General features: G+C 43.1%; 2 protein-coding genes across 5 annotated transcripts in view; one reads left to right on the forward strand and one right to left on the reverse strand.

Annotated features, from left to right (window-relative positions):
- sh2d3a (SH2 domain containing 3A) overlaps nucleotides 1-6,427 on the reverse strand; it is a 29,735-nt gene extending 23,308 nt beyond the window's left edge. For 2 of the 3 annotated variants that reach the window (XM_079498509.1, XM_079498507.1), the window contains exons 1-5: nucleotides 6,239-6,427; nucleotides 5,575-5,666; nucleotides 5,233-5,350; nucleotides 1,932-1,990; nucleotides 752-933 (exon numbers count right to left, since the gene is read on the reverse strand). In XM_079498509.1, the coding sequence (XP_079354635.1) occupies nucleotides 752-933; nucleotides 1,932-1,990; nucleotides 5,233-5,350; nucleotides 5,575-5,664 (449 nt within the window). In that variant the 5' untranslated portion in view covers nucleotides 5,665-5,666; nucleotides 6,239-6,427. Of the gene's footprint in view, nucleotides 1-751; nucleotides 934-1,931; nucleotides 1,991-5,232; nucleotides 5,351-5,574; nucleotides 5,676-6,238 lie in introns of those variants that run through there. The other variant, XM_079498508.1, reaches the window with a different exon arrangement.
- Nucleotides 878-13,674, forward strand: part of vav1 (vav guanine nucleotide exchange factor 1) — a 41,430-nt gene continuing 28,633 nt past the window's right edge. The window contains exons 1-2 of one of the 2 annotated variants that reach the window (XM_079498510.1): nucleotides 878-1,012; nucleotides 1,935-2,019. The gene's annotated coding sequence lies outside the window, so the exon portion shown is untranslated. Of the gene's footprint in view, nucleotides 1,013-1,934; nucleotides 2,020-11,144; nucleotides 11,331-13,674 lie in introns of those variants that run through there. The other variant, XM_079498511.1, reaches the window with a different exon arrangement.

Below are 13,674 nucleotides of genomic sequence, written 5' to 3' on the forward strand. Positions count from 1 at the left end.
TTTCTCTCTTTCTTTTTTCGAAAAAGAAGCAGCACATAATAAGTAAGCACTAAGCAGTCAAAGTATGCATAACTTAATTATCCCAGAGGGCCAGGCCTATACTTCCGAGAGTCAAACGAAAAGCTACTGTCTTTATGAGAAATGATGGCCTATTATTATGCTGGTTTGTTGGTAAAAAGTAAGATGCCACAAAGTTCTGTGTGGAAATAACATTATGTATTGCCTTATTATTACCTAGGAACATTTCTCTACTGTTGACAAGCAGGGTTTATATAGCGCTGGAGGCTCAGGTTAATGATAAACCACAAAGCAACACATGTAGCCGAGAGCCACTGAGACGTGCTCTCCCATAATGAGCAATAGAGTGGGCCTAATAATATCGTCTCTGTCGGGTGGAAACCTCATATGTCCATAAAATAAAACTGTAACTTTAGTATTCAAATTAAAAAATGTCAAAGGCAGATCTACTAGCTCAAAACAGAGCTACTTTTGATACTTGTGTGTGACTGTAGTATGATCAAGTAGCTAGCGGCGTTAATTTATGAAAAATTAAATACAAGTTAGAAAATGAAGATAAAAGGTTTCTGCCCCAACAACAATATATTTGTATTCAAACAGTAGGTACAGTATGACTCTTTCTCTAACTCCAGACTTTCTTCAGACATGGACCTGTGAGGTGATTAATTCTGTGTAGATTTTAGAGGAAAAAGATCCATAATGGTTGTGGGGTGGTGGTCCCTATAACCTATACCTGCGTTTGCTGTCCTCACTAGTGTGATGGTCTGTTGTTGTTGTTCCAGACACACCACCACTGAGGTCCTCGTCCAGGGGGCGGAGCTGCACGCAGGAGGCGGAGACTACTGTGGTTTTGTCTGAACGGAGGCGGAGGCGGGGCATAAGGCTTTGACGGAAAACATCCTTCCTGGACCTCACCTGTACAGGAAACGACACAGACAGACAGACGTATAGTCTCTTTGAGCGTCTGTTTGCATTTGTCTTTACAACGGCACAGGTGACACATGAATGATCTTAGGAGAATGGCTGTCCTGTCGGGTTCTTTCTTCTAGTGTGGTCTATTGTGCTGTATGTATTGGGACATTGTACTCTGTTACAATGTAAGTAGACGTCAGGAATTCAAAATGTACTAAAAGTACAAAAGTATTGGTATCAAAATGTAAAAAAAGTCAGAAGTTTTCATATGTATAAAAGATCTTTTGAAAATGGCAGATCTACAAGCTCACAATGCGTCGCATCATGACGCATTGTGAGCTTGTGCATGTATGGGCTATTTTCAAATGGCCGAAATGTATACGGCTGAAGTGGTTAATGCGTGTTTTCACTGTTTTGTAATAATTATCAAAATCTACAAAGTAACTAGTATCTAAAGTTTTCAAATAATTGTAGTGGTGTAAAAGTACAATATTTGCCTCTGAGATACTAGAACTGAAATAGCTCGAAATTACTTAGGTACAGTAATAGGCCTACTTGAATACATTTACGGTTTAAGGCATTAGTCAGATAGGACTTTTCTGTTTCGATGTATGGGTGTATGGGTGATGATGTCACGCGCATACCCTCTATGCTCACCTGTGGCCATGCTAGATTTGCATACAAATTTAGTATGCAAAGGTTGCAATGTGCAATGATGCAATGAGAATACTAGTCAGATGTTTGTCACTGCAGGTGTGAGGACTTTTAAAGCACTTCTAAAAAAATCTGTTGTGGTGGGTGCTGCATGGGAGCATGTTGTCCACGTAATCAGCGCCCATAAAGGGCCTTTCTGTGTGTATGTTCTCCCTGTGTGTGTGTGTGTGTGTGTGTGTGTGTGTGTGTGTGTGTGTGTGTGTGTGTGTGTGTGTGTGCGTGCGTGCGTGCGTGCGTGCGTGCGTGCGTGCGTGCGTGCGTGCGTGCGTGCGTGTGCGTGTTCTCACCAGGTCCATAGAGGAGCCCAAGGAGTACTTCCTGGTCACTCTGCGCTCCAACGTCCCACCTGAGCCACCCAAAGGACCAAGACACAAAGTCAGTGAATACAACACACATTGAGTTGTTTACCCACAAACCCTACGGTTCTGATTGATGTGCTATTTAAACAAAAAAGTTCTAAAGTTTTCGCCAAAAATGTTTGAGAACTACTGCCTTAGAGTTTCAGCGGGATGATTTAACACTATGGAGGAACACGATATTCCTCTCAGTTCAGCCTGGAAACCAGACTAATCTGACCAATTCAAAAATAAATAAAAGCCCTCGGCAGATTGGTCTGGCCCTGCTCGGTTGTGATTGGTTTAAACTGCGTCCAAAGTTGTGGGACACCAATCAGGGCCCAGTATGCAAATATGGGGCGAGTTTCTAGTACCCAGTGATATTAGTATCTCTGAAAATAGCAGATCTATAGACAGTAATCATTGCTATAGATGTATGTTTGTTACGTAACAGGAGGAGTCTCTAGCCATAGGTGCCGGGTCACTATTTACAGTAGTGATTGACCCATGGCGATCTCGTCCGAACACTGGTCTAGCCGTTCCCATTGTGCTGGCGACAGCAATCGTTGTGTATTCTGCATGGAGCTTGCCTCTCACACCTCAATGACCGTTCTGTTTAGCTGCTGGCTACCGTACGTGCAGTTGCTCTCTCACTGCGAAGAATGTGATCGTTGAACTTTCTATGCTGGCTGTAATGTGTGACAGGAGCAGATGCCCTCAGGGCTTCATCACTCCGGCTGTGAGGTGCTGCGATGACTAGACTCCATTTTCATCTTAAGTGAATAATCACATTTATATTAGCATGGCTAAAATAGGGACACCAGATTGAAAGTTTGTTTTTCTTTGTTTCTTTGTATGAAATAATTGTATATGGCTTATGACCGAAATAAGCTAAAAAACGTAACTAAACTAAAGTGGTTAAAGCACTAGTTTGGACATAAATGATTACAAATCTTGGCCAACTTCAATGATCTGGTAGGGGAAACCATATTTATACTTAGTGCTAAGACCCCTCCCCTCCCACATGGGGTATCTGTGACATACATACTGTAGGTGTCACTACAATATGTGGCATAATGGACTATGTGAACTGTCAATTTGTCATGGGTTGATTGTATGTGTGTCAATGCACTATGCAGTTCTCAACTTTTTCAGGCCGCGACCCCCAAAATAATCACATTTGAACTGCATGGGGACCCCCCACCCTGACAAGCACTTGTAATTGTAACAGTTGAGGCATTTTTTTACAGATAAATATTGTGGAAATAACTGATCTACAATGTGACCTACAATGCGTTACTTGTGAGCCTACAGCTATTTTCAAAATGTGTACCTCTTTCGTATATGATTAGACAATTTGGCCAATCTTTTTTGTTTGTTCGATTTAACGCAGCAATGATCTTAATGTATTGTATTTATTTTATTTTACAGTTATTAAAATGTCTTAAAAGTCCTTATTTATTTACTTTAGAAATAGTGACTATATGATGATGATACAATGGTCTGAGGAGGAGAGGGATCAGTTGGTTAGTCGTGTACGTGTGAGAGAGAGACAGAGGTAGCCTTCACCTTTGACTAGCCTAGAGAAAGCCTTTTATGACCACCGTCAAAATACCAAGCACTCCTAAATACCATGTCAGAGGCATAGCTATACTGTAGCTATGCTATGGTCACAGCAGGCTGTGACCCAAAATAAAACATTTATGTTTGCCTGGGACCCAAACTAGTGAGTCTCTAATTTATGTAATTTCTTTTTTTCGATTTTTCGATGATTTCTTCATGAAATTACTGAAAACAAAATCTGAAAGGTTTTGCTTTTTTGGGAATGTTCTGAAATAGTAATCATTTAAAACAAAATGTAGGAAACAAAAAATAAAGAGACCCATTATTGGTCCGTGACCCAACCGTGGGTCCCGACTCCCGACCCAGTGTTTGGGAACCAGTGAGGAAGCCTTTAGGACCATGGTCAAAATACCAAGCACTCCTAGTCCTAAATACCATGTCAGAGCTATACTGTAGGTTATATAGCTGCAGCTCAGAAATAAACCATTCCTTAAATACCATGTCAGAAAGGTGGCAAAAACAGCTTGCAGAATATACTGTCTATCATTGGCAGCCATCCTGTGGTGGAGACAAAGCACTATGCTACTGGTACTCTACTGCAACTTCAGTATTGTTGCTGTCAGGCAGAAACCTCTTATCTCCATATTTTAACTTTTTGTGTTAACGCCCTATTTGATCATACTAACCAGTAAGACGTCCTGAGGGCAAGAACTAGAAGCGACCTCGCCCTATAGCGCATCCGCCTGGATGACGGCAGACTACTGGGCGAGAGCTGGCACTTTGGCATGGGGGTCAGATCAGCATAAGGAATGAATTCTGTACTGGCCATATATGGAGCGTGTCTTGAGTGTACAGGGTTTGATGAGGTCAAATCAACATATCAAATGTCAGAACAGGAAGGACGGATGGGTCAGGATCAACATATGGAATGTCAGAACAGGTCAACTCCATATATGGAGATCTAAGGGTTTGAGGTTTGAGATGTAGAGTTGCTGGCCGGCTCCATATATGCAGATCTACGTGATGATCCCGTCTTCTCCATGTATGGTTATCCAGGGTTAGATGAGATCAGTGTCGTGATCTTCATAATATATGGAGATGGCCATATATGGTGGCGTGACGTGTCGCAATGCTTGATGTCATGAGGCATGACTATATATGGAGGCGTGATGTCACGAGGCGTGACCATATATGGAGGCGTGATGCCACAAGGCGTGACCATATATGGAGGCGTGATGTCACAAGGCATGACCATATATGGAGGTGTGACTAACTGACAAGAGATGCAGGTGCAACTACAGCATCACACAAAAAGCATCAAAAGTAGCAGATCCGCAAGCCTGAGATTGTAGACCTGCTACTTTCGATGCTTTTGAAATTTAATCCTGAAAAGTAACAGTTTTGGACAAATGAGGTTTCTACCCGAAAGAGATGATGTTTGTGTCCTTGTACGTGTTTTACTATGTGGAAAAATTGTGTGTGTGTGTGTGTGTGTGTGTGTGTGTGTGTGTGTGTGTGTGTGTGTGTGTGTGTGTGTGTGTGTGTGTGTGTGTGTGTGTGTGTGTGTGTGTTCGCACGTGTGTGTGTGTGTGTGTGTGGGTGTGTGTGTGTGTGTGTGTGTGTGTGTGTGTGTGTGTGTGTGTGTGTGTGTGTGTGTGCGCGTGTGTGTGCGCGCGCGCGCGTGTGTCACCATAGTGTGGGTCCAGTCTCTGCCTGTGTCTGAGGAGCTGGGTGAGGATGGTGGCTCTGTGCGTGGCGTCATCTATCCCTACCTCCTTCAGCTCTCCATCACTTACACTGAGCAGGCCCTGGACAGTGGACGCACGCGCACACACACACACACACACACACACACACACATACATACACACACACATTAATAATAATAAATGGACACATAGAAGAGATGTTTTAAAGGAAGGCATAGACACATTAAACGTTTATGAAGATATATTGCCTGGCAGGCAGACAGGGTGACAAAAACTCAACACCACACACACACACACACACACACACACACACACACACACACCTCCAGCCCATAGTATTCACTCTCCAGTGTTTTGGTGTACTGGGGCAGGCCAATCTGTCTCAGCCACCAGGCAATGGAGCGATTACTCATGTCTACAACGGGAAAAAAGAAAACAGACACAGAAATTATACCAATTAGATAATGCATACAAGCACAAGCACAAGCACAAGCACAAGCACAAGCACAAGCACAAGCACACACACACACACACACACACACACACACACACACACACACACACACACACACACACACACACACACACACACACACACACACACACACAAACAGCAAACAAGCATGCACATCTTACATTGGAGTTGGACAGATAGATGATCAACCTTTTAGAAAATTGTTTCAGGGACCCCCAGTTTCGGCTAGTTACTAATTGTTTCCTATGCATATAGTCCACAAAGACCCCCATTTGACTCCCACTCTAAAGTAAAAAACCAAATGGAGGACCAACTGTCAAGCCTAGGGGTCCTCTATTTGGCTCCATTCGTACACTCTCAGAGTTTACAGCCCCTGGCCGTAACGGTGTCCATGTTTTGACCCCTGGTGGTCCGGGGTCAAACGTGGGTGAGAAGCAGTGGCATGCAGTGAGTGAAACACAGACCACCTTGTACCACCTGGATTTGACATGCAGCAGCTATGTAGCACCTACCTGCTTAGTGACAAACCCCAGGACTCTCAAACTTGTTTACTTTCTCTTTCCTCTCCTCTCTCTCTCTCTCTCTCTCTCTCTCTCTCTCTCATTCCATGGTGCCGTCTTCTTCTTCTCTTTCGATCTCACTTCTTTGCTTAGCAGTTGTTGTGTTATCGTCTCTGACAATCCTGATTTTCCCCCGGTAGACTCTCTCTCTGACTCTCTGTCTCTCTCTCTAGTTCATGGTGTCTTCATCTCCTCCTCCTACTCCTCCTCCTTCTTCTTCTTCTTCTCCTCCGAGTCCTCTCTATCTTTCTATCTCTTCTCACTTCTTTGCTTAGCAGCTACTGTGCTACTTACCCTGACAATCCAGAGTTTTCCCCGGCTGGCAGACTTCTCTCTGTCTCTATCTATTCCTGTGTGTCTGTGTGTCTGTCTGAGGGTACCACCAGAAGGAGAAGCCCGCTCCCCCTCAAACCTGTGGGGCTCAGCTAGTAAAAGACCAATCAGAATGTGCACCAGGCACACAGTGTCCCGGTGAGACGACCAATCATAGCGGGATGGAATGCTGACTTGGGACCGGTGGGGAGGTGGAGAGAGCGAGTTGGGGCAAGATTCTCACATGCTTATTGGTGGTGGTGGGGTTGGGGGTTGGGGGGAAAGACAAGGAGAGGAGAGGAGAAGATTTGTCAGGAAGATGTCTGTATGTCAACAACTTCAACAAGCAGATGTTGGATCGATCTGTTTGCCGTGCGTGCGTGCGTGCGTGCGTGCGTGAGTGTGTGTCTGTCTGTCTGTGTGATTAGCTTAATGTTCAACATTGTTTTCTCACTCAACAGTAAACAAACCAATATAGGCAGTATACTGTAAGTGTATACACAGGGTATCTGCACAATTGCTAAAGGTACAATTTAATGACCTTTTTAATACCAATTGGCCAAATTGTCAAATATTACATAACAAAAGGCAATAGCCAATATACAAGCTCACAACGCATTGCTAGGCGTTGTGAGCTTGTAGGTCGGCTATTTTCACAATATTTATAAGTGGAACATTAGTGTAGACACAAGTACTATATTGGTGATTCTCAACCTTTCAGAGAGTGTAGAGAGGGTGTATCTGTCTCTGCAGTGAATCAATATTGTGTATCAGACTGGCCCCTAGTGGTGAAGTACAGTATTGTTGGGAGCAGGTGAACACTGTGCTGAGTTACAGTATTGTAATAAGGAAAAAGTAAAACTTGAAGTGCACTTTGACCTTTTATGCCTTTATACCATTTTATTGTAGTCTGTATCAATCATTAAAATGGCTTTTTATTCCGTATGCACTATGCACAGCTTTGAATTGCCTTGTGAAATTGTGCATGATGTAATTTATAAAAAATAACTTGTCTCTAGCTATCTGATGTACAGGTATTTCATCACACAACAGTGTTGTGACGAATTGCAGATCTACAAGTCCATGATCTTGTATTTTAGAATGTTTGGAAGTGGTTCATGTAATCTAATCTAATCTATGTTTATTTATGATAAACCAAACCAAAGATAATGGATTCAGTGTCCCTATTTTGAGCATGTCACAATAGGTGCAACTTGTCAGAAAATACCAGACATCTAAAAGCTCACATTGCGAGCTTTTATAGATTGGCAATTTTTTTGCTATTTTTTGCTAATTTCAGATCGATTTACAAGTGCGAGATCAGAATAAGCAGAGAAAGCATGAACCATATTGGTGCCATGTCATTATTCCGACCTCGAGGTAAAGAGTCACATAAATAAAGAGCAATAGTGCCTCAAAGGATAGCAAGTAAACATCAAACCTAGCATCTGTCAACAACATGCTATCTAAATCAGTGGTTCCCAACTTTATCTGGGAACCCCTTGAAAATCTCGAAAGCATTCGCGGCCTACCCATCTGACCAAAAAAAGCCATCACGCATTAGGGTGCCAGGGGGTGGACACCAGTTTTGGTCGGGGGTGCCACTTTTCCCATTATAAATAAAAGAAAGAAAATGTAATTCTATTGTGCATGTAATGTGCATGTCATAATCTGATCACCAGATTAGAGGAATTTTCAAAAACATGGATTTAAAAAAATGGCACTTAAACTGGACTAAGGACTAAGTCACCAGAACTAAGGATGTGTGTTTTCAATTAATCTAACATTAACATTAACATTAAAACGGCGTTTGAAGTTACAATGCATTTGTATAGGAAGGGCACGTGTCTGATAAAATGAATATGAAATATCTAAATACTGAATCAAGCAACTGTCTGGGATGTTCACAAAAGCCAGAGACGTTAAAACGACCCCAAACATGTTTGGGGTAAAATATCCCTTTAACTCTCCTTAAGTGAGACATTGTATGGACCACAATTACCTGATTACCAACTTCCTGTAAATTCATGTAAGCTACAAGTTACAACACCAAAGGCCACATGGCTTTGCCCATGAAATGACGAAATCCCAGGCCTGCGGCAAACTGATAAATATGTCTTACTCTGGATGCAAACCCCAGGCCAGTCACGCAAGCACTGAAATGTCTACTGCTGCTGAGCTAATAGGGCTGATGGATATGTTGTGCTTTTGAGATTCATGGAGTACCACTTGTTAACCAGTAGGGGTCTTACGCAACCACAAAACATGCAGCCCAATACATTTCTCAATACAAGAGCAGAGAGACTGACTGAAACCACTGCAGTTGTGTTGGTTAGTATTGCATTAAGAGTTGAGGCTGATTAAAAATGTTGCTATCAGTGGTTCTCAAACTTTTTCATGTCAAAAATGTATTTGGCCACGGATCCCCCATCTCAAAAAAATATTTGATTACAGCTAGGGATCCCCAGAAGCAAAGATGTGAGTAAAAAGGTTTTAAAAAATAGCAGAACTACAAGCTTGTAGCGTGGCACGAAGTGACGTGCTATGAGCTTGTACAGTATTATCTGCTTGTATATCTGCTATTAGTATAAAATAATGAAAAATAAAATAAAGTGGTTAAAATGATTGTGGAGCTACTTTTGCTACTTTTGATACAGTAAGTAGCTCAAATAAAGATTGAAACAGGTGCTTTACCACCCGTATTGAATGGGTTACCATTAACATACTCTACCATACAGATTTGTCAGAAGTATGTTTTATTCACACAAACAACATTGCAGCTTTATGATCTTTTCTTTTTGTTAGTTTATTCTAACTACTAAGTGGCAATAATGTTTTTACAATTTGTATTTATTCCTGTGTATTCCTACAGTATGCACAGGGATACTATACTGAGATACTAGATGTGTGCACCTATAGTTGATTGACTGAAGACAACATTCCATTTAGATATTAGTACGTCGTCTCTGTCGGGTGGAAACCCCATATATACCCCAAAACGGTTACTTTTCATTATTCAAATTCAGAAATCGCAAAAGTAGCAGATCTGCCCGACAGCAACGATATGCTGAATTTCATGGAATAAATACAGCATCGGTTCCCAAAGTGGGGTCCGGGGACCCCCAGGGGTCCTCAAGGGAGTTCCACGGGTCCCCAGCTAAATGATAGTTTGGAACCAAATGGACCCTTATGGGTCTGTAACTCTGAGACGGGTCCATTTGGTTCAATTTGTACACTCTCAGAGTTAAATTAACATTGATTTCACAAAATAAATTGGGGGTCCCAGAGATAGAAATTAGGGGTGCACGATTATGAAATTATGACCGATATCCGATCTCCGATTATTTGCAGGGTCATATCTGCCGATACTGATTCTGACCGATTCCGATATTATACAGAGGACCACAATGAAAACAAGCCTAGGCCCTAGGGCCTTGGCCCAAAGCTTGTTCACTATTCAATCAATAAATGAATAGCATAGTATAGCATAACACTCTTTTCCAAATCCAAGTCTGTTTTCACAACTGAATGACTACTGAATGAGATGAGTACACAAATTAAATGTAGAATTATTTTTTATTTAGATTTTTTTTGTTGGTGAAAACCGATTTATATAATCTGTATCATTTTGAGACCATTCCGATACCGATATGGCATTTTTATGGCGGATATGGCCAATTCCGATTATGCTAACGATTAATCGTGCATCCCTAATTGAGATTAAATGGGGGTCCGTAGACTAATGAATGTCAAACTGGGGGTCCTTGAAATAAAACGGGTTGAGAATCACTGCTAGAGCCGTAAAATTCTTCTCTTATGGGAGTCCCTGGAATATCTTTTCAAATGGGGGTCCGTGGGCTAATTAGTGTCAATTTGGGGGTCCTTGACATGAAAAAGTTTGGAGACCACTGAAATACTTACTTGAATGAATACTATTATTCATCAGTATATACCTCTGTATGATTCGATGTAGTTTATGTTCGAGAGCACATCACAATGAAATCGGCCATTATTGTTAAAAAATAACTGAATGAATCTAAAAGAGAATCATTCTGCTACCCTTCCTTTACCCGGTGTCTGTCTGCGGTCTGGTGTAGTGCAGTCCACAGTATTGTACACGCACGCACGCACGCACGCACGCACGCACGCACGCACGCACGCACGCACGCACGCACGCACGCACGCACGCACGCACGCACGCACGCACACACACACACACACACACACACACACACAAGCACAAGCCAACATTTGCAAGTAAGTCATACATGAACCACTGTTTCCTCTGCTCTGATGCACACTATTCACATCAAGAGTATTCTCTCTCTCTCTCTCTGTGTGTGTGTGTGTGTGTGTGTGTGTGTGTGTGTGTGTGTGTGTGTGTGTGTGTGTGTGTGTGTGCGTGCGTGCGTGCGTGCGTGCGTGCGTGCGTGCGTGCGTGCGTGCGTGCGTGCGTGCGTGCGTGCGTGCGTGCGTGCGCGCGCGTGCGTGCGTGTGTGTGTCAGAGGAAAAAGGAAGTTGCAGGGTGATGAAGTTAAAAGCCTTCCCCTCTCTCTCTGCAAAACTGCAGAACACCCACCACGGGAGGGAGAGAGAGAGAGAGAGAGAGAGAGAGAGACAGAGAACAGAGAACAGAGAGACAGAGAGACAGAGAGATAAGGAAGGCAGGAGAGGTTGAACATCAAGAGGAGAACAGAAGACACAGCAGCGAGGACGACCTCAAAATAGGAGGGTGAGAGAACATATTTGGCATAAGCTCAGCATAAAGAATGTGAGATTAAACTCTTGTTGAAATATAGTTTGCGAGATGTCTGGCAGCGTTTTGTGTAAAAATAAAACGAAACAAGAAAATATTTTAATTAGCGCAAGAGGATGTAAAGAAAGTTCCCTCTGAGGCAGACTGTCACATGAGGTTCACTCTTGTGGTTCAGGTTGTTGTTGCTGAGCTGAATTCTACATGAGGGGAAAAAGGCTCAATTGTTAGATTTGATTTAGTTTGCTTATATTTGTGCACAAAACGGCCAGATTAACAGCAGCGTTGCCATGTCCGCTTATTATACGTGTTTTTCTGTAAAGTCACTTGAAAATAATTGGTAGTTTTGGGCTTTGTTGCTAAAGTGTTGTTGCTTCATAATGTTGTTTAAATCAGTGGGTTCTTGAACATTTCAATGTCAATGACCCCCCAAATTAGTATGTATTTGGCCACAGACCCACCCATATGTTGTGCCAGGGACCCCCATACAAGATTTGTGTTTAAGAAACATATATTCTTTAAATGTAACTATTTTTTAAATAGCAGATCTACGAGCATACACGTTTGTGAGCTTGTAGATCGGCTACTTTTAATAGCCGATCTGTGTCCGGGTAGCTCAGACAGTCGAGCTCTCACCTTTGGACCACAAGTTCATGGGTTCGATCCCGGGTACTGCCAACTCAGCGTATGAGTAGCACGGCTTCGGTGCAGAAAGTTGTGCGAGAAGTATACATACTGGGAGCTGATGGTAGTTGTTACCGCGTGTTACCAGTATACATACTGGGAGCTGATGGTAGTTGTTACCGCGTGTTACCAGCTGATATTGACAATAATACACTCCCGACCAGGGACGAATAGTTTTCATAATCCTCATGGGGGCCCGCCCGTGTTTCACACTAAACTCAAGCGTTTAGGTTCTAAACACTTATTTGTAACACTTTTTAAACGTGTCACAGTGTTTAGTTTATAAACAGAAGAGCATGTTTAAATGCCATGATTGCAGGCTAGTCCAGTCCGCCTCGGCAGGTTCTGTGTTTTGTCGCTGGGACGGCGGAAGGTTTCAACGGCAGGCTGGCAGCCAGGGTGTGAACAAGAAGCAGAGAAGAGTAGGCTACAGTACTGTATGAATGCATACCCTTACCTACCTGGCAGGTTAAGCACCCAGATTAGCATTTCAATGCCTGATCTGCATGACGTGCATGTGTACAAGGGGACACGCAACGCGGTCCACCCCCCACCACCCCCCACCCCGGACAGTGAGGAAAACAGACGTGTTAAGGTGCCAGACTTGGATGGTTAGAGCGGCGCGATTATATACAAAGTCAATGCAAGACGAGAATTGCGCGAACGGGCGCGACCTGATGCGGCACAAACGGGACGAACCGAGGCGAATATATATTCAGGTCCAATTCCTCATGGGGGCCGAGATCCCTGGTCCAATTCCTCATGGGGGCCCTGGCCCCCCGGCCCCCACAGACTCTACGTCACTGCTCCCGACCTACTTCTTCTTTTGGGCTTGTTTTCATAGACCTGGTTGCTTATTTCTCACTGATATTTGACTGTGGATTTGAAAACCAGGATGACTGGAAGCAACGATGGAGGGCTCGTCTGAGGACGACCTAGAGAGGTAGCAGCTTTAAGAGGGTTGATCTATTATTGAGGAACTTGTACACTCTAAGCTTACCCAAGGTGAAAATCCTCTGGGTGGTCAGCTTTGGATGTATAATATACAGCAATTGTGAGGTCTCGTGCCTGATTGATGACATCATCTGAGAAGTGCAGGGAGATCCAGACACATGCTGGCCTTGAACTATGCCTTCTTGCTAGTGAATGCTGGTGTCGTTGCCACTTAAGCTATGGATAAAGGGCAGGGCAACGACACTGTGCGAGCCCCAGTGCTGATTGATTGACAGGAAGGTATGCATTTTGCTCTGGAATGCATCTGTGGTGGGTTGCTGCATAGTAAAGGCACATGATGATGATGTCTGTGTCATTGGCATGGATGACAACTCTGTCAACATTGTCATTCTGGACACTGTAGGGTGTGGAGTATTCTTGTATCAGCCTCCTGTTGTGTGGATTCTACATCATCTCAAGCTCACAAGTGTTGACAGCCAGCTGAGCCAGCTAAGCTGAAGTTGTTGGCAAGTCGGGGTGTGTAGTTCATTTATTAAAATGTCATCTTAAAGATACATTGTGGGCATTTTCTCAGATTTTTCTGTGCAATCATTCCCACAACTCTAGATAGAATCTGAGGAAAAATGACAATACCATACATTATTTATGACTGCAGCCATATTGTCAATATAGTAATGAAAGCTCA

Source organism: Electrona antarctica, assembly GCF_951216825.1.
Source record: "Electrona antarctica genome assembly, chromosome: 4".
NCBI classification, from domain to species: Eukaryota; Metazoa; Chordata; class Actinopteri; order Myctophiformes; family Myctophidae; genus Electrona; species Electrona antarctica.